Here is a 27,928-nt window from a genome sequence, read left to right on the forward strand (position 1 = left end):
GTAGGGCAGGGCTGGGGATGAGTTTGGGGTGCAGGCAGCCTGCTCTGGGACAGGGGCCAGAGAGGAGGACTCCTCTTAGCCCTTTCCCTGCTGGCAGCAGTGACCGGGGGACACTCAGGGGAGGCGCGGGGGGGGTGGCAGGTGGGGTTGAGGGGGACACCCAGCCCCAAATATTGGTGGAGCTGGGCCCCTGGACTCTGAATATTGCTGGTGCTAAGGCACCACGTGGAGCTATATCTCACCACCTCTGGACTGTTCATGTGTTTAAATTCAACCATATGCGGAAGTGTTGCCAGGATCAGAGCCTAAAATGTTAGTTTGCTGGCTCCTATAAAGCAGGAGCACAGACATTGTTACTGAGCACTCCACCACGTTTTTTACTTTCACAGCATTTCTTTATCTAAAGAGAGGAATAGATGCAGTTGCTGGATGAGCATTTTTAGAGCCTAGACTGACGCTGTTAGCAAGCAATGATCTTTCAGGAATGGGGAAATATGGTCTTCTTGCTAGGACATGGGACAGGGAGTCACGAGACCTAGGTTTTCTTCTGGGGTTCTCCTTCAGTTTGTGTGTGAACTTGAGCAAGTCTCTAAACATTTGCAAGTATCTAATATTTTGGGTGCCCAACTTGAGACCCTAGAGCCTGGCGGACATTTTAAGAGGTTCCGAGCAGCCCGAGGTCTCCATTGATTTCAACTGCCGTTGTCTTTCTCAGCACCTCTGAAAATGAGGCACCTAAAATTAATGAATACTAGAAAATGTGGGCCTTAACGTCTCTGTGACTTAGTTTTCTCAGCTGTGTGTTGAGGATAATACCACCAATCTTGGTGTTGTGACTAAATTCATTAATGATTTCCTTTTAAATCACTGGCTGAAAGATACTCTTGAACTGTAGAATATCAATACTATTTTATTGTATAAAATTATATAATTTTCACTAGTTCTCTTCTTCTGCTTCAGAACTTTGGTAACAGAAAAACTAACAGTATTAAAAATAACCAAACAACTTGGATTTTAATGTATCTAGTTTGGAATATATTTTACCCTTTTAAGAAAAAGGTTGTAATTAAATATTTTTGTAGGCCAAGATGTTCTCCGTTATTCATCACCTACAAACTTGTGTTTCCATTTTGACTCACACAGGAAGAAATTTTCCAGTGTGCCTTAATTCTGTTAGTTAATTCAATATGATGTTAATCAGATATTGTCCAAAAATGAATAAATAATCATGTGGGGGCAGTTTTTTTGTATGTCTATAAAATATCCAGAATATTTTTAAAGACTTGAATTCTTTGTGGGGGAGGCTGTTTGAAGAGGATTTTGTACTATTTACTGCAGTAAAGAAATGTAGGGATTACTAAGAGATCCTGTCAGTATCTGGGTCAGAAATATAGCCCAGAGGTATTAGTATGATAAGCAAGTATAAGCATTAGACTGTATTAGTGACTTAGCTATCATAATAGTACAATACTTCATCATGTGATGGCTAGTGCACCAAACATTTATTGTGGATTAGCCATAAAAATGCACAAGCTGTTCCCCCCCCGTCCCCCTAAAAAGGTGACTATTACTCCTTTTAGTAATTCAGACCTGAAATTTGCATATTTGTGGTGCAGACATTTTTACTGTAGCAGAGAAAGAAACAGATTCATTTCCATTTCCATTTTTTTAAACAGAAGTATTGCAGTGTACATGATGGTTGGTAAACAAAATATAATATTTGCTCTACTCATGCAAAAACAACGACTGTTTCAGCATTTGCAGCATGTGACAGTTGATCTACTTTTTTAGAGAATTATTCTAATATCTCTCCCAAAAATGGTAACCTTGTATGGAAAATTTTAGTATGTTTCTAAATAACAATTTTCTTTGGTGTGATTCCATCTAAATCCCTTTGCCTACTTTCAGCTTAAAAAGCCTAAACCATATGACTATTGAAATGCTGCAAGATACAAAAATTGAGTTTTGTCTGATGTCTGAGTGTTTTTCCATCTCATAAACATATTTAAAGGAAACTGGGAGATAATAGACAAAAGTCTGCTACTCTCTTTTTTTGCTTTGTAATACCAGGTTTAAGATCCTTTGATCCTCCCTTCCTTTACTGTGACCTCTTCTAGGGTCTTCAAATTATAAATTCCAGATTACACCTCCGCAATTTTCTTTCCTGGGATGATGAAAGGATTTGAGTATTGTGATGATAATGTAAAGAATCCTTTTGGAGCTAATTTGAAACTGCAACAAAAAAACGAAATTTCCAAAGCAAATTACAATATTCGTAAAGTGTTCTACTGATACCTAACAAATTTCTAGCCAGTGTCTTATATTCTTGAGTATTTTGCATCGGCCTGTTTTTAGGCTTGTCTGCCTTCTTCCATTTCATTTGTCTTTAGCTGTGTGCAGGGGATTAGCATTTCATCAGGATGGATTAAGATTGAGTTGACATTGAAGCTTTATTTATTTATTTATTTATTTTTATACATATACATGTATGTATATGAAAGTATATATAAATAAATGTAAAAATAATTTTCAGAAGAGAAATTATATTGAGGTTGCTGGATCCGCTGGCGCAGAAGGTTTCATTGGGCTAAAGTGATGTCACATGGAACAAAGGCTTTAGAGGTTTTATTTAGCTCATAATCCTCACACACTGCTAGACCAGTTGTCCATGTGAGCAAACTGTCCCAAACAGGAAGGGATAAACCATCTGGATTAGATGCAGCAACCCTTGTCTGTGACTGAACTATACAGAAAAGACCTTTCATTCTTCGGTTTTGGAGTGAGACTGAGTTACAGTGGGTGTTGTGTGTTTTGTCTACTAAAGTTTCGAAGAATTAATAATTCAGGCAATACTTTGAAATATAAAACCACCACTTGGTTGTTTCTGAAGTCCCAGAAGAGCTCAGATACAGCTCGATCTGTTTTTGATGTGTGTAATAGAAGATTTAAAAAGAGAGGTTCCTTCTCTTCTTTATCTCAACAGAAGTCAATTGTTTCATTCCAATGCCGATTCCAAGTAAGCATACAAATATCGGCCGTTCTCAGAGCTGGGATGCTGCAGGATGGTATGAAGGCAACTGGGAGAATGAAAATGCATTTGAATATCAGAGACCAACAGGGAGAAGAAATTCGCTGACTTACGGTGGAGAAGGAGGTTGGTATGAGCAGCCAAACCATAGACCGCATGATATCATCTTGCAAGGAGGCACTGAATTGAAGCAAGAGCCGTACCCATATCAGGATCCAGTTTTTAACCAGGGTCCCTTACGGAAGGGTTCTGTTCCTGACTTCACTTACTACGACAGACAGGCTGCAACGTCTGGACGAAGCTCCTGGCCATCTCAGGATTATTACAGTGACCCATCTTTAGCCGCTAGATCACCTAAAGATCCACACTGCTATAAAGACCACATGATTAATAGATCATTACCGAATTATGGGATTCCCGGCAGCAGATTGGCTTGGGATCAGGTACAAGGACGGTCACCTGCCCCACACGACGCCAGCCGTATGTATAGGGATCCCATGAGTAAAATGATCCAAGAGGGGCAGAGAATGCGAAACCGAGATCCTTCTCCTGCAAGGTATGGTGTTGAACCGCCCACCCCTAGATATGGAACAGAACCACCATCTTTTCCCAACAGGCAGGTCTATCGTGATACAGCAGAGAGACCTATAGAGTCTGCAGCTGCTAGACAAATTACTCCAACGTGCTTGGTGGTTGATCCGAATTCTGCTACTGTTGTTGATGGGAGCATAGGTCCATCTGCCGTTGCTGTAAATCGTGGTTATGGACCCATCAGGGAAAATGTCAATGCAAAGATTCCTTATGATAGTTATGAAACTGCCATGACTCCTTCCCATTCTCAGGTGCCCACAGCTTTCGCAGGACAAGAAATTAAAAGAAACTTTGATCCGGAGTTCCTAGCACTTCTGCGTTCAGAAGGCGTGTCTGAAAGTACATTCAATGCTTTGCTGCAGCAAGGGTTTGATTCTCCAAGCCTGCTCGCGATGATGGAAGAGAATGATATAAAATCTGTAGCTCCAAATCTTGGACAGGCAAGGGTGCTTTCCCGCATTGCCCATAACTACAAAACAGAGATGCAGCTACAAAGGCATGATGGGAAGAACAGCACACTCCGTCCCAGGACCAGATCTAACAGCTTTAGTCATCGAAGTGAACTGCTGCAGAATGCATATGGCATGCACCCTGCCTCTGGTCCCGGTGTAGATGGCACAACTATGCAGCAAGCACCTCCTCCTTCTCTACAGCCAGTATCACCAAGAGTAGGAGAAATAAATCGTCGCCCATCCAGTGCCCCGACACAGCACCTTCTGGAAACTGCAACTTATTCTGCATCTGGAGCAGCTCATCAAGGTGCTCATTTTCTAGCTAATTCTGGCTACAACGCTCCTTTACCATGCAACATGCACACTCGTCCAGTGTCTGCCTATTCCACTCCAACTGGATTACCAGGGACTACAGCACAGACTAACCCACATGCAAATCCCAAAACAGCATATCCAACCACTTACACAGTGCCCATGGAGCTGCTGAAGAGGGACCGAAATACATCAATGTCCCCAGTGCATAGCCCACACAGCAGTCCTCAACTTCTCCGAAAGCAAGGAGCCCAAATGGATTCCACCCTGGTGCTTGCTGGCCCAAGTTTTCACATGCAACATTCTCCTTATCAGAAACTCACCAGACGCACTGGACCACCAGTTATTGTCTCAACCATGGCATCACCTGAACCAAGTAATTTTCTAAAAATGTATTCATTAGTAGTGTGCTCTAGGAGAGTTATGTCTGTGTTTATCATAAGATAAATTTGAGTCTAATAAATCCAGTTAGACTTAGGGCTAAAATATTAGATACATCCCTATGCACAAAAAAGTGGGGCAAATAGGTTTATCCCGGGGCCACAAGTTATTCAGAGTTTCTAGTGCTGCCTTTCATAGTGCGATTAAATTCAGAGTATTTTATTTGATTAGCTAACTTTAGATAAAGTGACTGGTATATCAGATAATTGTTCTACTATGAATCTTGCTGTTCCTGTTGTTTGTACGGAACAGAAGATTAGATACTGCATTTTCTGAGCAATTAGGTTACAGGGTTAGTTGTAGATTTACTTCTTACAGTTGTTATCGGGCACAAATATGTTTCTCAGAGGAAATGGTTAGCATTGTTTTGACAAAATTTATCAAATAGCTAATGGTGTTAATTCTAGAATTGACTTACCTTTGGCAGTTACCATAGTCTTTTTTTAATTAATTTACTGTTTTATCAGGCACCTAAAATAAAACTCTTGATTTCCTATTAGGAGTACTTATAAGTGTGGCTTTGTAACTATTAAGGAACTAGGTCTACACTTAATGTTAAAGTCAATGATTAACCACTAGAGTGATAAAAAGGAGTGGTTGCCCTTTTTTTCCTCCTCTTTTTTGTCTTCAGAAATGTTCAAATCCCTTCCTGGTTTAGGGCTAAATGGTTCAAACAGACATAATACTTCAGTTTTAAGTTGACTCTTGCTAGTCAAAGACCAACAAAAATTACCATAGGAAATGCATTTTGCAGTAAGAGGAAATTTAGACGATCCCATTAATTTGTTACTTTGACTTTTCTGATAAATGTTAAAAGCCCTTTAAAATGCTTTTTGTACACAGTGATAGTGACTGTATGGGAGGGAATTATTTCTCTGCACAGCTGAACCACCATACAAACAAATCATGAACAATGTACTGTACAAGCGCACACACAAAATGCCTTAATAAAAGTATACCATTTATAGGCATAGAAACTGTGCCAAGCCAGTGATGACATTCCATGGGAATCTAAATAAAGAACTATTTTGCAAGTGGAAATGATAAAAGTTGTCAAAATTCAGACCTCCCGCCCCCTTTGCTGCAGTCACAGATTTAGAAAGTAGATTCCTCCTGGTTTGTGACTATTTTATTTAATTTGTGTAATTTATAAATATATATCATATTTAAATATTCATCAACATTATGTGTATTGACATGATTCAGGCACAAAGGAAGGGCATCCAGGCAGGCTTTTTGAATAAACAGTTTCCAAAAGCCTGAAAAATGAAACTGACATAATACTGAGAATACAAATGTTAATTTAATTGCAGTGTATCTGATCCAGCTGATTACTTTGGTAACATTGGAGTGAAAGTACATATTAATACTGTTGCAAGGGACTGAAGGGGTGTATACATTTTGAATGACTTTTTTCCCATAGGATAAATTTAACATTCCTTCCATTATTCCTCATATTTAAATTGTGAATTATGTTCTTTAAAAATCTATACTATTCTCTTCCTTTAAAAAAAAACCCATGTATGACAAGAAGAAACTAACAATGTTTCTGAGATCCTGAGCCCTCTTCTTCACAAGTCAAACATTCTTTCTCTACAACCAGCTCATTTGCATGAGGATGACATTTGTTGCTCCAGTAATTTCATCAGATAATGGCCAGCTTGCAAAGCGGATCTGAAAACATATTCCTTAATTATGTGTTGCTAAGCAACGAGAGGGTTTGGTCATAATCACAGAAAGATTATCTTCTCATTGAAGTGGCTGAAAGGTTTAGCTGAAGGAGGACCTGTAAAATTGTCTTCACTTATTTTGCATTTTATTTTTTTCAAAATAGGACAAGAAAGGGCTTTTCCCCCCCTTAAAATGTAATTTTAAACTAGAAGTCAAGGTAAGATGCGTGGTGTGACAGTTTCAGATGTCTTAACTGTGCTGATGAATTAGTCTTTGAAAAACACCATTTCTGTGCAGCATTTGGTGTTTACTGCAATCAGAGTTGAAGGTGAACTTCCAAAATAGTCCTATGAGCATATTTCCCAGCATTTTCATGGATGAGGAAGAGCTTGGATACCTCTTTTATAATTTTTGTATTACATTTCTGAAGCTTTATGTAATTGATTTATGAATACCTTGTATTTTTGTAGTTGGAACAAACAGCTCAAAACAAGTGAGTCCAGCTGCCCTGCCCAAATGAGTATTTCCAGTGATGAGGACTGGGAGCAAAAGTGAGGAACCAAAGGCCCATCTCAAATATGCAATTGGAGAATCATTCAAACTCCTGGTTATATGTACGGGTCTAGAAGGAAGTAATCAAAGAAGATGTCATGTATTGTCCAGACCTGCTGAGGCTGGAATGAAGGATAAGGCTCCCATATAGTGGTGTAGGAAGCTGTCATAGTGGATAGTGGGACTCCTTCGATACCAGAGAGGATGGAGGTTTCATGAGAAGGAAGAAATTTGATTTTCCAAAAGGTCATAAGAGACAATCTAGGGCACAGAATGCCTTAAATTAGAGGCCTTCCTGGAATGTGGAAAGCCAGACAGGGTGACTGTAGCTGTCTTGGACAAGTAGTTCTCTGTAGCGTTAGAGATTCATCTTTGCTAACCAATATTCTCTTTAACAGCTTGGAGCCCAGCTCTGCTTATATTCTGCCTAACACGTATTTGTGATTTTTCTCTTTATTTTCTACTCTGACAAATAAACTGTGCTTTTATTAACAATTGTATGAATTGTGAGTTAGTCGTTAAGTTGGCGGTAATTCAGAGAGAGGGAAACAGAATTCTGACCTTATGGGAGGCAGAGTCAAAAGTGGGGTAATGGGCATCAGCATCTGGGTAAAGACAGGTTAAGAGAATTGCAGTTCTGTTCGTTAAATTATGCCATGATGACACTGGCATAGAGCATTATGGGCAGAGAGAGATCTTACCGGTGATCGTCCTGATTTCATACATACTGAATATTGTAAGGCTGTCAAGCGATTAAAAAATTAATCGTGCTATTAAACAATAATAGAATACCATTTTTAAAAATATTTTTGAATGTTTTCTACATTTTCAAATATATTGATTTCAATTACAACACAGAATACAAAGTGTATAGTACTCACTTTATGTTTATTTTTGATCACAAATATTTGCACTGTAAAAAACAAAATAAATTGTATTTTTCAATTCACCTAATACAAGTACTGTTTCTTGTTTACAATGTCACCTGAAAGAGAGTACAGGTGTTTGCATGGCACTCTTATAGCCGGCGTCACAAGATATTTACATGCCAGATGCACTATAGATTCAAATGTCCTTGGATGCTTCAACCACCATTCCAGCTGACATGCATCCATGCTGATGACTGGTTCTGCTCGATAACAATCCAAAGCAGTGCGGACCGATGCATGTTCATTTTCATCATCTGAGTCAGATGCCACCAGCAGAAGGTTGATTTTCTTTTTTGGTGGTTTGGGTTCTGTAGTTTCTGCATCAGAGTATTGCTCTTTTAAGACTTCTGAAAGCATGCGCCACACCTCATCCCTCTCAGATTTTGGAAGGCACTTCAGATTCTTAACCCTTGGGTCGAGTGCTGTAGCTATCTTTAGAAATTTCACAGTGGTATCTTCTTTGCATTTTGTCAGATTTTCAGTGAAAGTGTTCTTAAAACGAACAACATGTGCTGGGTCATCATCTGAGACTGCTATAACATGAAATATATGGTAGAATGTGGGTACAACACAGCAGAAGACATACAGTTCTCCCCCAAAGAGTTCAGTCACAAATTCAATTAACGCATTATTTTTTTAATGAGCATCATCAGCATGGAAGCATGTCTTCTGGAACGATGGCTGAAGCATGAAGAGGCATATGAATCTTTAGCACATCTGGCACGTAAATATCTTGTAACACTAGCTACAACAGTGCCATGCGAAAGTCTGTTCTCATTTTCAGATGACATTGTAATTAAGAAGTGGGCAGCATTATCTCCCATAAATGTAAACAAACTTGTTTTTCTTAGCGATTGGCTGAACAAGAAGTAGGACTGAGTGGACTTGTAGGCTCTAAAGTTTTACACTGTTTTGTTTTTGAGTGTTATGTAACCAAAAAACTACATTTGTACGTTGTACTTTCATGATAAAGAGATTGCACTATAGCACTTGTATGAGGTGAATTGAAAAATACTATTTCTTTTGTTTATCATTTTTACAGTGCAAATATTTGTAATAAAAAATAATATAAAGTTAGTACTGTACACTTTGTATTCTGTGTTGTAATTGAAATTGATATATTTGAAAATGTGGAAAATATAAAAAAAATTTAATACACTTCAATTGGTATTCTGTTTAACAGTATGATTAAAACTGATTAATCGCAATACATTTTTTAATTGCGATTAATTTTTTTGAGTTAATCGTGTGAGTTAACTGCAATTAATCGACAGCCCTAGTATATTGTAAAATGTTTAAAACTTGATTTGTTCTTTACCCTATATAGTACAATGTAGCTGACTAGTTTAGAAATAGTGTCCAGGTTTTGTTCAGTAAAATTTCTGTATGGACATTTAGCACGTAATCACAATGTGCATATGCAAGGCAGCTGGATTAACAGTACACACTGTAAGAGCTCCAAAGGAAGCCGCTGTGTACCAAATAAATCGTGTTTAATTTGCACATTGACCTGACAGACCATAACAAGTCCTTTGGTGCCATTATGAACTATAGTTTTAATCCAGGTGACGTACATACTCGCTATCTCCAAGTGCCGAAAAATTAGTAATGAAGATTTTACTGACCAAACAGAAGGGATATGTAGACAAAACAATTGAATACAATTTGGGAGTCCCCCCTCTCCCCCACATGCTGAAATGTGAAAATGCAGTCCACATTGTGAACAAATAGCTTGCAAAATTTTGATTTATAAAAGCTTTACAACTGTAGATGCACAAAAAACTGTCTAGGACCATTGAATTGTTTATTTGACCTTACAATTTAAAATTGGACAAGCAAATGTAAAAACAAACTAATAAAAAAAACCACCACAGATAGTGCCTCAGTAATCCTTGGAAGGATGAAGGGAGTAGTAGGCATGGGTGTTTATCTTTGGATATTTGCTATTTTCTGACAGTCACAGCATTATCTGAAAAAAGTTAATCTGCAATATGACATGGATAGATGGCTGAAATGATGGTAGTTTATACAATGGAATTTGAAAAGAATTTAAAAGGCAAACGTGGGGCCCAATCCAATGTTATTTATACTGCCCAAACTCTCCTTAGCCCCAATCAGGCCAACACTTATGCATATGTATAACTTTACTTGTGTGAGTCATCCCATTGGTGTCAATGGGACTACTCCCATAAGAAGGGTTATTCCCGTGGTAAATGACCGCAGAACCAGCACCACAGTATTTAGTGAGAGTTTTGGGTGTGCGAGGAATGCAGTCTGGGGCCTGTAAAGTGTGTTATGGAAAGTTACCATGATAACATTATTGACTGCTTTGGTCAATATACGGTGTTGCTTCATTGATTAAATAGAATGCCCCTTCAAAACATTTTTTTAAAAGGGTGAAATACACTTTATACAGTGGTTTTATTAAAAGCAATAGAAAGGGCCAAATTCATCTCTGCTGCAACTCCGTTGACATTAGTGCAGTTACAGTAGAGATGAATTTGAGCCTGTTAGAGGAAAATGTATTGTCAGACGCATAAGTGTTGTCAGCCTCAATTTACACCTCTCTTTTACCCCACATATAGGGTTATATGTTAGGACTTCCACATCCAGTACATTCTCCAAGTCTATTAGCTGAAATGTTTTAAAAATATTTTTCATGTAGTAGTTTCCATAGTTACAGAATAAGCAAGCTTGTTTCCTTATATATGTTCAAGGTTTCTGATCATTACTGTATTAAACATTTTTTAAATGCATCTTCTCCGCTTCGCATAGCATGAAACTACAGACCAGCTTAATGAAAATGCTGTACTGCTGAACTGAGTTATTATTTTTAAATAGAGAGAGTCAAAGTCGGTATCGAGTTGTATTGTTAAAAAGTAGAAAGCCGCAGTCATTAAGCCTTTGATTTGCAATAAATGTTGCAGCAGCCATAGGACATATATTATTAAGCAATATACATAACAGTTGGCAGATTAGCTTTAGTCTTTGTCACCTTAAAAACACACTGACATTAACACCATTTCTTTGGCTTTCTGTAAAAAAGGCTAATTTACAATCTCTTCTGTCTGCTGTGTGCTAGTGTTTGTTGGGAAGAAATGTGATCTGCTCAGTTTTTCTCTCCTGCATTCTGTCTCCTAAGCAGTGTTTGTTTTAACTCTTTTGTACAGTAAGGGCAATATTGCTAAAACACATCCTGCAGTGTTGGGTGCAGAGTGGAATATACAAGAGTCCTCCAAAGCTGATTTGGCCAGAGAGTCAATGGAGGAGGCAGAGCAGTGCACGGTCTGCTGTGTGCTGGCTCAGCTTTGTTTATGGGGGTGTGAGGGATCATGGCTTCAGGCTTACCCACCCCTCCCTGCCCTCTTTGGGGAGTCCAATATGCTTGCCAGTACTAGACTTTTCTGGGACTTGCATTCTGTGGTTGAAGTTACTTGGTTTGGTGCAGATGGAGTGGATTAACCAGGCGTGCTGGAACAATTTTTATAGTGGGGGTGCTGAGAGCCATTGAACCAAATGGTAAACCCTGTATATAATGGAAACCACTTCAAGCCAGGGGTTGCTCCAGCACCCCTACTTCCAGAACCTATGGGATTAACAGTTCATACCTTCCACACCAGTTGCATAGGTTGTTGGAGCCAGTGCTCTGATTAAACATCTATCATGTGGCATGCCGACCCTAGCTTGTGTCTGACCAACACAGGGGCTCTTTTTAGGGCACATAGGCACCCTGTGAGGTCACTCTGTTCTAATTCCTCAGTCTCATCCATGCAGGTATGAAATAGTGTGGAGAGCCTTGTGTACCAGAGTAAATTTCATCCTCTGAATGTAAGGACTGGGAATATTGACCTAGCTCCTGAGGCTGCAGGCTAGAGTGGAATGCCGTTATCACATGCCATGGGATTGATGTTTAAGCAGATCATAGGCTCCAGCACTCCATGTATCTGGTGCAGCGTGTGGGGAATGGCTCACTGGCTCTTCTGTGTTGTTGCATTCCACTCCATCTACAGCACCAAGTAACTGGATCTCAACCATAGAATGTGGGGTAGAGAAAGGAGGGAGGAAGGCTCCCTCCCACCAGTTGCACATCCATGCAGGGTCAGCAAAATCCTGACCTTAATTATTTGGTGGAGAGGAGGAAGAGAATGAGAATAAAAGTATAACACAGTGCTCCCAAAATTCTTGGAGTAGCTCCCAAATGCATGATTGTGCTACAGAGCAATGTTGACTAGGTCAGCTAATAAAGAGGGAAGCAGCAGGCAATATTTGTAGGAGGGAAATCAGTAGAACTGAGCAACTATAGAGGACATAGAAACTTAGTGAACTTTTAATATAAATACAAAGGTCAGGACAATACGTTGCTTTCTCTTTTTAAAAAAATGAGGTGAAAATGGGGAGGAGGATTATCATAAAACCATAAATAAATGTTACCAACTTAGCCATGTGGAGGGAAACTAGAGGAGGTGATCTCAGCAGTATTTGTTTGGATCGGTGTTTGTAGAGATGCTCAATTGTAGTCAATATCAAGTCAGCAGATCAGCTGATAAGTGAATTTGCCTTGTGGGTTCCATCCAACTCAGACCAACTTTGCAAGTAAATAAATTGAAGATGGGGCAGACTTGATAAATAACAATTTATTGGTAAACTCTAATCAAAAAGAAGTCCCAGTGGGATACAGTGAAGGTGGAGGAAGTATGTGCCCCAAAATTGAGGCACCCAAAACCACTAACAACTTTTGAAAATCATGGGACATCTATATACGTACACTCCATATGTATAGCTGATATTTGCGTGACAAGCTGCAGAACTGGGATAATGTGCTGAGCATTGTGATAAACTGTAGAATTATGTGATAAATAAAATATCATGCACCTTTCTGACCTTTCCTTCTTCCCGCTAATCCATCTCTCCTGAGATTTATTCTAACATTGCAAATTGCTGAGAAGCTTTAGACAGCCACCTACTTGCTACTTTCCTGTATGTATAGATTGTCAGCCCTTTCTTTAGTGGTCCAGACTCTTACTGAAATCCCTGACTGTTCTGATCTGCAGGGATGGTTTCCTCAAAGAAAACAAGGGCTAGAAGTGTCATCAACAGTCATTTGTCTTATTTTCTTCCTGTGCTAGGGATACTTTGATTATTGTACAGGCTTAAATTAACATTAGAAAAAGTCCATTAGTTCATGCAAGTGTATGCATTTCATCTTCTGTGCGAAAAGAATCTTGATTAACATGTGTTAGGAAAGTAATTGTATAAAGGGGCATATATGTGTAAACAGCAGATAGTGTCACAATATCTAGATATCCTATTGGAACACTTGAATAACTGGGAAAGTTTAGACAAAGTATTCGTTATCCCACCTGATCAAGAATAGTGACTCATACAAATTGTCATCTTTCTCACTCCCTGAAAACGTCTCATTTTCTATTTAATGGATCAGAATGGGGAGGATGGAGTCTTATTTTATGGGCTGAAACCTTTGGTTTAAGGCTCTTGAACTTACATTTTATTTTTGTATTTTTGATAGTGGGTTTGATCCTGCTTCTACTGCAGTCAATAGTAGAAGGATTGAATCCAGAATCATTAACAGTGTTACTGCATGTTTATACTGTTAATCAGTATTTATCAACATATAACACCACCTCTTTCTTGTGTGTTATACTGGTGCACCAAGTGAAGATGTTCTTTGTGTTCATCCCCAAAATATGCATCACTGAGCAGTGATTCACTGTGGTCAGAGGGCAACCATATGTGTACTCATCACCCTGTCATTTGATTGGTAGAGCATAAATTGATGGAATAACAAACACATATCCTCTAGTCTCAGCTGCTCTGTGCCCATACTGCTATTTCAAACAACCTTGTGAGATTGGTCAACAAAGTGATACCTCTAATTTTTATAGAAGCACCACTATGTGCCATGGGCAAACAGTTTGGAACCAGGTAGACTCTGAGCGAAATCCTGCCTCTATTGAAATCAGTGGGAGTTTTTCCATTGACTTCGGTGGGGCCAGGATTCCACTCTGACTTTTGCAAAAGTTATCAACTCCATATTGAATTTCTGATAATTTGATCTACAAAATCAATGGTTTCGTTATGCAAGAGAAGCTGTAAATTTAAATCATTAAATGTTCATGCATTATTAAAAAAATAGGTTATATTTATCAAATAGATGAGTAGGTTTTCTGTTTTCCCATTTTTAATGAGTAGAAGAAGTGTTTGCTATTTACTTGCTTTTAAATTGCACCAAACACTTCTAGAAATAGTTCCCAAATTTCTAAGTGTATTTCATGAAGCAATAGGTTTTTTCCTGCATGTTTATGAATTAGACTATTATCACTAGAACTACTTATTAACATTTCTAAAGTAGACGCTTAAAGAAGAATGCCACTTATTAATGGAAAGTTGTGTAATTTAGAATTTCTGAAACAAATATATAATGAATAATGGGGAACTTACACATGAAATGAATAACAGAAACAGTATTCACATTTAAATATTGCTTGTTAACTCAGTTAAAGGAGCTTATTCGCAAACTCTGTTTATGCTCCTTAGGGATCTGAATCTGAATCCTGTTATGCCCTAAGCGACATCTGACAGCATAGGAAGGATTCAGATGGGCCTGACAGACAGACAGATCGGGCCATTGGATCAGATTCTGTGGGAGTAAATGAGAGGAAAGTGGTGAAGTTGCCATAAATGGCAGTGTGGAACAAAACCCTGGTTTTGATTTTTTGTTTTAAACTCTCACAGAACCTCATGGTGTTTTGGTACTAATGTCCTAATCTGTGCTCTTCATGAGGTGGGGAATAGGACTTGGGGCAGGTGTAATCAGAATCGTTCAGTAAATAAATCCATTTTTTGTGCCTCTGAAGCAAATCAAAGCAAATCCATTTCTAATGCTATTAACATACTAGGCCCTGATCGTGCAAAGACTTTAGTACATGCATAACTTTACTCCCCACAAGTAGTCCTATTGACTTCAGTGGGACTACGCACATGAATAAAGTTACATGCTTGCTCTTACTAGGAATTTGGAGTATACTATAAAGGGATACTGTTCCTTTAATTCACATTTGGAAGAAAATGTCTTACTCTTGATACCACTGTTCAGTTGAATGTTGTAAATTATTAAATCTCAAAGCGTTTTCAAAGATCTAATTAATTTTTCTACATTTATGCTGGTTGTTTACTTTTCAGTCAGCTTGGACATTGAAAATAGACTGGTCAGATTGATTTTTGTTTGTATTGCCAGCTGTTTGTCTTGTGCTAGCATTATGCTGTTGTGTTTGGGTATCCTTATATATGTAGATAAAGATATAAAAGTGTGTGTGTGTGTTTCTATTTACATTTAAAACAAAACCATGGCAACATTTTTATTCCCATTAGCTCCATTCCCCCAACCCTTATTTGTTTATTGTACCCAGTTTAAAACGCAAAGGTGTTACTTTAACTTCTGCTTCTATTTAGGATCTGAGGAGCAGCCTTCACTAGAACTTGTTCTAAATTAAAACTTTACCAGCTCCTTGAAGTGTTCTGTATTCCTTACAAGTTGTTTTTTGTTAAGAAGAGATTCATAAATATAAAACTGCTGTAAAGTCTTTAGGGGACTGTGTATAAAAATAATTCTGATAAATTGTTGTCTTTGATTTTAATCATTATAAGCTATTGAGTTTTACACACACTCTTTCTTAGTTTCAGTTAAGTCATAGTTGTACAAGGAATAGAAATTGTGATTTTAATATTAATTAATTTAAACACAGCATAGAAGTAACATATGTGGATACATAGAACAATATGAAAAATGGTTCAGTAGTGTAAAATCCCAAACTATAAACACAGCTATTTATGAGAGGCAAAGTAACTGTCAGGGTTATGAACATATACACAGTTAAAAATAAAATGTATCTTTATAAAGGTTTTACAGTTACAAGTAGAGAAGTGTATAATATAAACATAGGACAGATACAGAAGACAGCATATCCTGTTACTGTGAGTTTGTGCAGAATAAATAAGGAATTCTGAATCTCTTTTGCTAGTAGGGAATAAGAAATTCAATATAGGTATTAACTCGCTTGATTCTGAAATGGGATCTTTTGGATCTCAGTAGATGCTTCCTTTTAGTATATTGCTTTAGTTAAAAAGCCTTCTCCTAGGACAGTGGTTCTCAAACTTGTGCACTGGTGACCCCTTTTACATAGCAAGCTGCTGAGTGCAACCCCCTGTTATATATATAAAAAAGTGTTTTTAACACTATTTATAAATGCTGGAGGCAAAGCAGGGTTTAAGGTGGAGGCTGACAGCTCGCAACCCCCCATGTAATAACCTCACGACCCCCAACCCCCAGTTTGAGAACCCCTGTCCTAGGAGATGGAGGAGAGAAGCAATATTTTGTGGTGCTTGTCCCAGGCAATCATCAAGATAGAGAATTGGCATAGCCCAAGCAGAAGGTGGAAAGGGGAAGGGGGACACTGAGTTGTTAGGTTTCTTGTGGCAATGTTAGGGAGTGGGAGCAACGATGTTCTAGGAGAGCTTCTGTGTCCTGTGATGAGAAGAGAAAATCAAACAGAGCTCTGAACACTACTGTTTGGATAGGTTTCAGAGTAACAGCCGTGTTAGTCTGTATTCGCAAAAAGAAAAGGAGTACTTGTGGCACCTTAGAGACTAACAAATTTATTTGAGCATGAGCTTTCGTGAGCTACAGTATGCCTCCGATGAAGTGAGCTGTAGCTCACGAAAGCTCATGCTCAAATAAATTGGTTAGTCTCTAAGGTGCCACAAGTACTCCTTTTCTTTTTACTGTTTGGATAGATATTCAAGAGTCTTGGGAAGGTACCACTCCTTCGTGTGATGTGTCTTTTTGCTTGGTTAGTTGGTTGCCAGGTCAAGGCAGTGAAAAGAGGTGGGATCAGGAAAGTGGGAGGCCACATTTTTACAGCAGAAAGAAAGCAAGAAAGTCAGCAGCAAGAAAGTCAGCAGCAAGATAAATGGCAAATCGAGCTCCCAGAAGAGATGGGGAAGTAACACTAGCATGACCGGGGCTCTGTGTTGGTGTGGTTGTTCCCGAGCACAGATTCATGAGGCTCAACTCAGCTACCAGTATGAGAATCATAGAAGTGTAGGACTGGAAGGGACCTCAGCAGGTCATCTAGTCCAGTCCCCTGCACTCAAGGCAGGACTACATAATAACTAGACCATTCCTGACAGGTGTTGGTCTAATCTTAAAAACCTCCAGTGGTGGAGATTCTGCAACCTCCCTAGGCTGTTTGTTCCAGTGCTTAACTACCCCAACCAGAAGTTTTTCCTAATGTCCAGCCTACACCCCCGTTGCTGCAATTTAAACCTATTGCTTCTTGTTTTATCCTCAGAAGTTAAGGAGAACAATTTTTCACCCTCTTCCTTGTGACAATCTTTGATATACTTGAAAACTGTTATCATGTTCCCTCTCAGTTTTCTCTTCTCCACAAAACCAATTTTTCCATCTTTCGTCATAGGTTAATGTTTCTAGACCTTTAATCATTTTTGTTGCTCTCCTCTGGACTTACTCCAATTTGTCCACATCTTTCTTGAAATGTGGCACCCAGAACTGGACACAATACTCCAGTTGAGGCCCTATAAGTGTGGAGTAGATTGGAAGAATTACTTCTTGTGTCTTTCTTACAACACTCCTGGCAGTACATCCTAGAACGATGTTTGTTTTTCTTGGAACACTGATTCATGGTTAGCTTGTGATCCACTATAACTCTCAGATCCCCTTCCGCAGTACTCCTTCCTCGGCAGTCGTTTCCCATTTTGTATGTGTGCAGTTGGTTGTTCCTACTGAAGTGGAGTACTTCTCATGTTCCTTATTGAATTTCATCCTATTTTCTTCAGACTATTTCTCCAGTTTGTCCAAATCATTTTGAATTTGAATCCTATCCTCCAACACACTTGCAACCCCTCCCAGCTGGGTATTATCCACAAACTTTATAAGTTTCAGAGTAACAGCCGTGTTAGTCTGTATCCGCAAAAAGAAAAGGAGTACTTGTGGCACCTTAGAGACTAACCAATTTATGCATCCGATGAAGTGAGCTGTAGCTCACGAAAGCTTATGCTCAAATAAATTGGTTAGTCTCTAAACTTTATAAGTGTACTCTCTGTGGCAATATGTAAATAATTTATTAAGATATTAAATTGAACCGAACCCAGGACTGATCCCTGCAGGACCCCAGTTGATATGCTCTTCCAGCTTGACTATGAACCACTGATAAGTGCTCTCTGGGAATGGTTTTTCAACCAGTTATGCATCCACCTTATAGTAGCTCCATCTAGACTGTCTTTTCTTTGTTCGTTTATGAGAAAGTCATGCAAGACAATATCAGAAGCCTTACTGAAGTTAAGATATACCACGTCTACCCCCCTCTCCACAAGGCTTGTTACTCTGTCAAAGAAAGCTGTTAGGTTGGTTTGACATGATTTGTTCTTGACAAATCCATGCTGACTGTTACTTATCACCTTCTTATCTTCTAGGTGTTTGCAAATTGATGACTTGATTATTTGAGCCATTATCTTTCCAGGTATTGAAGATAAGATGGCTGGTCGATAATTCTGTAGGTTGTCCTTATTCCTCTTCTAATAGATTGGCACTATATTTGCCCTCTTCCAGTCCTCTGGAATCTTTCCCATCTTCCTTGAGTTTTCAAATATAATCACTAATGGCTCAAATATCTCCTCAGTCAGTCCTTGAATATTCTAGGATGTCACAATGCATTGAAGAAAATGCAAAGGAGATCTTCTGCCATTCTGTCAGTGAACAAGAAAGTTTCCCTTCCAACTGGAAAGAAGATACATAAGATGTCAGTAGGGGAAGGATGCTGGTTTAACCCCTTCTGGCTATCTGCTCTTGTTCCCCCACAGAATGCAGAAATCTGGGAGAAGCAGCACCTGGGCATGGGAAGATAAGCAATTTGTAATGTAATTGCTGTCTCATTTTCAATGGGCTTATGGTTCTGACTCAGGTTGTCTGCACCAGATGTCAAGAATCCAGACTTCATCTCAATGCTGCATCATATAATGGACATTTTTCATGTGACAGGCTTATTTGTTGGGGTCTTTATGATTTCATTTTGGTCATATCTCAGAAGTTAGAAAACATGCACATTAATATCCCTTTTGTCTCTTTGTTTGTTTGTTTAATCAGTTAACAAGGCACCTAGATAAAATACCTAAGCATTGAACAAAACCCGCAGTATCAGATGTTAAAACATCTGAAAGGAAAGCTTCACAACCCCTATAGACAACTAGGCATCAAACACATCTGAACAAGGACAGCTCCAGTACCTACCCCTTCCAACCAAAGAGTTTAATTCCATATTGATACTAAGAATGGGCGCAAAGCAGACATCAGTGCAAAAAAACAAGAGGGATATCAAAATTGTTCACAACAGATGAACCTACATAAATTGGAATTCGAGTATGTATGCTTTAAAGGCAGCCAACTGGGACAGACTTCATCTGGGAGAGCGTTCCATTCCTGTGACCTTGAGAGTGTTGCCAACTCTTGCGATATTCAATGCTTTTCATACACCCTGTATGGTGGCAGAGGAAAACCTTGAAAATGTGACCCACGTACAGCCTAAAGACTAAAAAAACAGACTGGAAATAAACAACATCAAAGATCTCATGATTCTGAAGCCAATCTCCGGATTTTTGGTTGGGCTGGCTCATGATTATTGAACATTTGAGGTTGACAATTCTGGAACTCAAAATTAGGAAAATCAGTGCCATCCATGGTCAGGATTTCTCACTATGTGGCCTTTGCTTTTCAAGTAACCAAGGTGACTTCTTGATGTGTGTATACTGAGGACATTTTTGTAATGTTTCACAGCTTTGCTGACACTGGTTCAGTACCAATGAGGTTAGCAATGTTAGGAGCTCTACTATAGACGGGTCTTTGGCTGCTGACACTTTTCAGTACCGTGCAGGGTGGATTGTGATTTAAATCACTTTGATTTAATCAGACTTTAATCATGATTTAAATCAGCAAGCAGGTAACGTTGATTTAAATAATCAATTTAAATCTTGTTTTGCATTTGTATTTTTTAGTTATTTTCCTAAAGAAATGTTCATTCTCATTGGTTGATATAACCATTGAGACATGCTGATTTGCAATTAAATATAGCCTTTACACTAAATTTGATACTTTTTTGCTAATCAAGAGGGTACATATCTATACACGTTTATTTAGGTAGTTATATAGCTCAACATACATTTATTCTGATTCTTAATTTTTTCATTTTTTTATTATGGTAGAAAATGGTGAATGACATTTTTATTTATGAAATGATAATTTCTTGCTCATGATTTGAGTCAAGCTGCATTTGGATAGAAATTGGTGTTCAATTAAAAATGCAGAAAAAGCTGCATTTAAAATTGTATTTTAATAGTTCAATAAAACTTAAATGTGCTGGGTACATAAGAAAAAACTAAGTTTTATCAAAATGTGTTTTGCATTTGAAACTAACTAAAAGAAGTATTAGCTGTAGTTGAATTGTTGAATTGATTCTAGTCACCGTGGATCAGTTTTTCAAGGCTATTTAGGTGCAGATAGGTGCAAGTCCTCAAGGAACAGATTCATGGTCAGGTACACTAAGAGCTTAATTCTGTCTCACGCCTGATCTACACTTAAAACATAGATTGACATAGCTATGTCCACACCTCTGGCTGATGTAGCTTTGCCGACCTAACCCCCCAGGGTAGAAGCAGGTATGTTGATGGAAGAATGTTTTTATCAACCTAGCTACCGTTGTTCAGGGAGGTGGTGTTCCTACACCAACAGAAAAACCCCTTCCGTTAGTATAGTATAGGTTGCATCTGCACTATAGGTTTATGGCAGCATAGCTACAGGGATATAGTGTGGACATACCTTTGGGAACTTCTTTACCTGGTTGTTTTTCCTGATTCCTTAGCCTAGAGAAAGATTCAATATCAGGGTGGTCCTCCACAGTTAAGAAGTGTTGTCTGACATGATGGTGGCCAGTGTGGAGACAGTGCTGAGAGCAATGCTGTCGCTTCACGCCCTGCAATGTTTGCACACCAGTCATTGGAATTTCCATAAGCTGGGTCATCTGCTGATCCTTCCTCAATCACTGCAAGAGGTTTATTTACTGCTTACCCTCCCCTTCAGTGGAGGATGTCTGCTACTGATTGCTGCTTTCTGTCAGTGCTGGATTGGTAGATCAGCGGGAACCAGTGCAGGAGAAAGATTATCATTAGTTTCCTTTTATCTTCTCTCCATGGGTACCCATTTCTCTGTCATGATCCACCCTGTGCTGGTCCAGGAAAATGGCTGAATCTGAAATTTCTCTTCCTAGTGAGAAGAATTCTTATTCCTGTATTTTAGAGGGGATTTGACTGGAGAAAGGAAAAGCATTAAAGCATTTCCATTTGATCACTTTGTTTTGTTTTAAACATCAGACCAACAAACAAAACCCTGCATTGTTATTACTCTGTTGTTTCCTAAATTGTTCTCTAGTTCTTATAGATTTCCTCAGCTGTGGCCAGATGCCTGGGCTCCACATGGAAGTGCAGTACATCAAATATGCCAGCCTGGGAAGCTGGTAAGCAACTGGTGGGCAGGGGGAAGTCTTTGCCACTAAGCCTAGGGAAGAAGTTAGAAAACCTATCGCTGTTGCACTCACAGAGCATGGGGTACACAGTTAAGCTCCAGTTCAGCAAGTGCGTAAGTTTGAGTATGTTGAGTCCTATTGACTTCAGTAAGATTACTCACGTGGTTAAAATTTGGCATGTCCTTAAAATTTGGCACGTGCTGAATCTGGAGTTCAGAGGCTATAACTAGAGTCAAGAAAACAAACTTTACCTTTTATTGATTGCTAAGTTAAGTAACAAATCTTAATTTTATGTGATATGGTCATTAAATAATGTGTTTTTATATTTCTGTGGAGTCTTCTAGCCAAGGATCTCTAAGCACTTTACCAAAATTAGTTAATTAATCTTAGCAGCTCAGTTGTGTCAGTGTGGTAGGTCACACATCTCATTGGCAGAGCCAGAAATATCAGTTTTCAATCTCCTGCTGTAGCTACTGGACCACACGCAACTTTTCCTGCTTAGTAATGTATTATTGAAGTGGTTTCTAAGGATCTGTGAAGCTAGTAAAGTGGACAGTGGCACTGGTTTGGTGCTGTCAGACAATGATCTTCTGTTTTGATCATTTTTCTGTTCCCCTGTAGCTTTGTGTGCCATGGTTTTTACTTGTCCTTTGTTTTAACTGTGTGTAATATTGTCGTTTTTATGGCAAATGCTGCCAACTCTATAATTAAGTAAGCCACTATGCAGCCATTGTGGCTGTTCATTTTAGTTCTTTATCAATTCCCCACTGGAGCTGTAGAACTCCCAGTTCCCCAAAAGCTTTCCTCTAAATAATTTCTTCCAACAGTCGAGGAAAAGGTCTGAGCTTCTCTGAGGCACAGCTTTTTATTTTTTGCTTAGTGATGACTGTGTAAAGAAGCAGGCACACCATGCCAATCCCAGGGCACAGGTACAACACATTCACCCTTCATAAGTGCTTCAAGTCCGCCTGTTGCTATAACAAATGTTATTGGAGTTATTTTTCCGTTGGATTTTTATATGAAAAAATAATAGCTTGGAGAAATAAATATCACTTTGTGCTGGGCTTTAGTGCTTTACTGCTTACTGGGCTTTGAGCCTGGAAGGATTTAAAAGTCATTGTGCTTTAAGGGAAAGTTGTAGGGAAAAACAAGAGGGGAAGGGCTGTTCCAGACAGCTGTTGTGATTTGGGCAAACGCTTGTCCTGACCAATCTAAAGAGACTGAGACAGAGAGGCAGCCAGCACTGAACTGGCTATACCCAGGGGATTAGAACAAATTAGAAGCTCAGTTTGAAGGCGTTTATTATTTCCTTTATATTACAACATTAATAAATACAAATCTTTTGATATTAGTCGTTGTTATCCTCTCATGTCTCTTGTTAACAGGCATTGTTCATTAATTTAGACTGATTATTTTAGTATATAAATAGGTTTCATGATACGTTCTTGTGTATTTGCTAAAATGTCGGTGTCTGGATTTGCAAGAAAAGAATCCGTGCACTTTGTGGTATTGGTTTCCAAACTCTGTTTGTCACCCTTCAGTGTGATACCAGGATCCTGAAGACAATGCCATGGCTAATTCATCACAGTTGAATGTTTGGGGCACTTTATAATAACACACTTTCCCCTCTTGTTTCAGCCCTTACATATGCATCATATCAGGAATAATTGCTGTTGCCAATCATTATGGGAAACACATGCTAATCAAGATTGGATGCTTACCAAATAGTAACTTTGTATGCCTGCGGATCTGCATTTATATTCCAGTTAATTTCAGTACCTTCTGCTTTTAAAGTAAAGGATAAAAAACTATGTGTAGATATACAGAACTTTGTGACATTAGCAGTTTACAATTGCATGATGATAGAAGCATATTGCTACAATATTATCATAGGTCCTTTTTATTAAACTGGGTTACGTGAGAGTATGAACTCAGATCTACGAGGATCTATCACAGACCTACCAATGCTCAGAATTTTGATGGAAACTCAAGCAATTACTTAGATTTTAAGCTGTTTGGGGCAGTGACAATCCTTTTGTTCACTCTTTGTAGAGCACCTGGCACAATGAGGTCCTATCCCATGGCTAGGGTGGTACCACAATATAAATAAACAACAATAATAATAATAAATTGGCATTTATTTCTAGCTCTCCAGCATAAAGCTTTGAATCTCAAGCATTTGACTACCTCTGCTGGTGGCTCTTTAAGTCAGCCATCCTGTGAGGGGCAATGATCTTTCCACTGCGTTACCATGTTTGTCAGGGGCACTTGCTTGTCCTGGATGTGTTGGGGAGGGAAGGGTTCGGAATCAGGGCCTTCACCAGAGCTAGTCTCCAGGCAGCCTCATCAGTACAGCTGGCCTGCAGGAGGCTGCCTGATTAGCCAGCAGCTCGTTGGCTGGTCAATGCTCATGTGACTTCTGTGTTACCTTGTTTCTGCAGCTCCTGACTTGCACCTGGTCTTGCCTCTGTCCTTTCCCCGTCTTGAACCCCTCTTTGCCAGCTACTCTGCTTCCTCCAGTTCCTATCCTCTGGTTTGACCCTTGGGCTCAGCTGCTGACTGCCATATCCAGCTTGACTCTCAGCTCTGGTATCTAGCTCCTGACCTCCAGCTTGACCCTTTGCTTCAGCTTCTGATGGCTGACTCCAACTCTGATCCTAGTCCTTGGTTTCCGATGCATGCGCCAACCGATAGGCCTGACACTTGCACTGAGCACTAAGCTAGACAGCCCTCATCCCGATCGCCTGACAGGAATCCTGAAACGGCCCGGGGAGTTAAGCAGTGTCTGGGGTGAGGAGCTCAGTAGTACCCCAGCTCCACTACAACTCTTCAAGCCCCATGACCCCACTTCAGTGATTCCTCTGCTTCCTGGCTCCTCATTTGCCTACCTTAGTATGGGGTGTATGCAAACCAAGAGGTAGGGGGCTCAGACAATGAGTACTTGGAAATCTGGCTGCAATCATTTCACATCTTGTGTACTGGTTGAGCACTAAACGTGTTGATTGACTTCATTGTGTCTGTTGTCTTCTGTTGTTGATGCTGCTAGTAGATTCAGATGAAGCAAGTAATTGAACAGATAATCCACAACCATATTCTTTATCTCAGACACATGAACAGCTGGTAAAAGGAAAGGTTCAAAACAAAGATCTAGCAAAACTGGGTGAAACAGCGGGTGTAAAAAAGATCAGTCATAGGATAGGAAACATGCTTCATGTGTATTGTGTGCCACAATGAAGACACATGGGGGTAGATCTTCCCTTGCAGCTGAGCTCCACTGCATAGTTGCTACTCCCGGTTCTGTACTGTCTGCCCTCAGACTCCAAAACCTCAGCTGCTCTAACTAGCACCAATTGCATAAGATCCTGATGTGATTTTTCACCACTGGAGGAGAAGTGCAGTGGGGCTCCGTTCAGTCATGTGCACTATCTGCCCCAGCACACCCCTTAGCTCCCCCGGCATGCCCCTGCGCAGTTTGCCAGTGCAAGGGGAATTCTCCGCTGGCCACCTCTGGTCAGAACACAGCCACTTTACATCACGTGAGCAGTGCTCTGTGACCATAGCAGACTAGAGAATTTGGCCCATCATGCACATAAAGAAAAGTAATGGTTTGAGATATGCTGTATAGAATACGTTTGCTGAGCATCTGAGTCAAATGCAAAGAAATTCTTTCTGCAGCAATGATGTCGTCACTGACTGTGCTTATCCTCAGACCAAAACTATTTTGCGTGGAATGTTTGCACCTTACTGTCTAGAAAGCCTGATCTCAAGAATGAAGAATCAGTTCTTTTTAGTAGCCAGAAATGGTTTGAGTGATTCCCACACCTAACCAATTGATTTCCAGAATTTTTAATGACTCACAAGAAAGGAGCAACTAAATTTTTGTTCACATGCCTTGCAAGGGGCAGAAAGCACTGGGAATGGCTAATGTTGGAAATACTTGAGTCTAAGCATATACCAGGAAAGAATACTGTTGAGAGTTCTGTGTATAATGTTGGCATGAAGCATGCTTCTTTATTGGATGTCCAGGTCATGTACCCCCACAATAGTTGCAAGGCTACCACAGAATACAGTAGCAGAACTGCGTTTGATATGGAAGACCGTGCTATAGACCTGTGCACCTGGTTCAACTAGAGCTCACAGAGGAATGGAATTCTTCACTAATTATACATCTTTTGTGATTCATAATGCTAAGTAAATAAATCAGTAAATCTAGAAGTACATCAGTGGTAGCTGGCTAAATGGAACAAGACATTAAGAGGACACTCCTTTCAAGGTCTCCTTCCTTTCAGGTGATGACAAAATAGATTGTTTCAAGTGCCTCTGGAAATCATTCCAGAACCCTACGATGAGATCCATCTACTGTTCTTCAGGCAATCTTTCCATTGGTACAACTTCTAATGAGTTCCTACACAGGAATGATACTCCCATTTTTCTTCTGAATGGAGAGATGAGTGTCAGTGAAACAAATAATGTCAGAATTGGTCAAAAATGATACAGCTGTGCCACTTGCAGAGAGAGAACATCAGGTCGATGATGATGACTTATTTGTTGAGATAATACCTAGAGAGAGGTTCAGGAAAGCTCGTGGTGAAAGTGACATTGCTGAAGGAGAGAGCAACCAGGGTGCTATTATGGGATGGCAGCCTCTGTGTTCTTGTCACACCCTTTAAAAACAAAACTGGCTGTGCACATATTTAATATATTTTAGTTATATTTGTTTTCTTTTTGTTCCAAAATGTAGTTGCTAACTAGAATGGCAGTAGGGTAAACAAAATGTAGACTAATTGAGTTCTCTGCAATTTATTGTGTGCGTGGGTGTCTTTTGGATGAAACCTGAAAAAACGGAGGTGATATGTGTGTGTGGAAGTAAAAGATCCCAGTGCACTTTGCCTCAGAGTAAGGGTTTTCCCTGGATTCCTTCGTCAAGATGTTCTCTTCCCTCTCTTTCTTGCAGGGTAATGTGTGCCTCTTGATTATCTGTGGTTACCTCAGAGATGGTTGTGCTTCAGCCATGCAGTTGGTTTCCAAAGCACTTTGGGATCCTTTGGAACACAAACACTACATAAATATAAATGATTATATTATCATCCCAACTCATTATTATGTGAACCTTTCTCAGCCCATGAAATTTGTTTGACTAGACCCAGCATATATATTTAATAATCTGCTTATTATAGATGGATCTATAACTACATAGACATGTAGTGCCATTCATCAGGGACCATTTTTATCAACTGCTAGTATAAGGCTGTAGAGAAATTACTGTTTATATCAACTTTCATAAACTTCTATGGAGGCTGTTTTTTTCTTTTCAAAGTTAAGGCTGGATAGTCCATCATTCTCATCTCCTGTTCCTCTAGTGGGTTTGTGTCACAACCTTAAAAATACTGAAACCTTGGGGTTTTTTGTGTGTTAATTGAGAATAACCGTAAAGTTCTTAGGGTGATAGGTGATGGATTTTATTGAAGCAATAAAATATAGAAAACCATTAAGGGAAAATGGCTTACTACAGCGGTGTAGCTCAATGTGATTTATCGTTTTATAACCTCAGGCAGATTTAAAATATTTTCACCAGTTTCAGTATATGTTGTTAGATAAATCTATAGTCTGCTCTTACCTACAGCAGAATTGACTTTCTTTTCAGTGATAGTGAAATACAGCAGTGATGTAAAAATAAAGATATTTTCTGCTCAGAATATTTTAACTTCATTTAAAGAGTAGCCAGTTTTGGGGGTTTACTCTTCATATAGTGCACAGGGAACTTTCACAGGTGATTCCTGTTAACAGTCATGGGAGTTACACATGTAAATAGCCAATGCGGACATGGAAGAATAGGACCCCTTAAATGTGATGTTTATTGGATAAACTTTCAGTGCTGCATATATGGTAAATAGGTGTCCACACGTTGGTGCTTAACCTTGATATTCCGCTCTTCCCTACAAAATTCCCACTTAAATTGTTAGCAGTTCCCTGCGTATAGGGAGAGTGATATACTAAAGATCTGACAGGAGCTGAGAGCAAAATCCTGACGTGGCTGAAAGCAATAGAGATGCCACTTTGCGATGTCCTTGAATCGTTACCCTGTGCCGCTCCATCTAAACTCGTATTCGTAAAATGCCACAGTGGGATGGTGATTCCATCACAGTGCTGCCGTTTCGTGATAATAAGGCACAGGAAATGTATTTGGGAGTCACTTGATGGGAGGTGAGCACCTAACTCTCTTGGGCCCCTTTGTAAATCCTAGCCTAAAGTGTCCTGCAATGTAGGCTGGCAGGCTACCAGACAGACCAGGGAATGTCAAGTTTCCTTCACTCATTTTGAGACAGGTGGCAACCATAAATCATG

The 27,928-nt window shown here is 39.4% G+C and overlaps 1 protein-coding gene across 2 annotated transcripts in view; it reads left to right on the forward strand.

The window, feature by feature from the left end:
- Positions 1 to 3,003: 3,003 nt before the first annotated feature.
- Positions 3,004 to 27,928, forward strand: part of CTBP2 (C-terminal binding protein 2) — a 76,797-nt gene continuing 51,872 nt past the window's right edge. The window contains exons 1-2 of one of the 2 annotated variants that reach the window (XM_077822935.1): positions 3,535 to 3,744; positions 10,170 to 10,185. In XM_077822935.1, the coding sequence (XP_077679061.1) occupies positions 3,535 to 3,744; positions 10,170 to 10,185 (226 nt within the window). Of the gene's footprint in view, positions 4,760 to 10,169; positions 10,186 to 27,928 lie in introns of both variants that reach the window. The other variant, XM_077822934.1, reaches the window with a different exon arrangement.

Source organism: Eretmochelys imbricata, chromosome 7 (assembly GCF_965152235.1).
Source record: "Eretmochelys imbricata isolate rEreImb1 chromosome 7, rEreImb1.hap1, whole genome shotgun sequence".
Classification (NCBI taxonomy): Eukaryota; Metazoa; Chordata; order Testudines; family Cheloniidae; genus Eretmochelys; species Eretmochelys imbricata.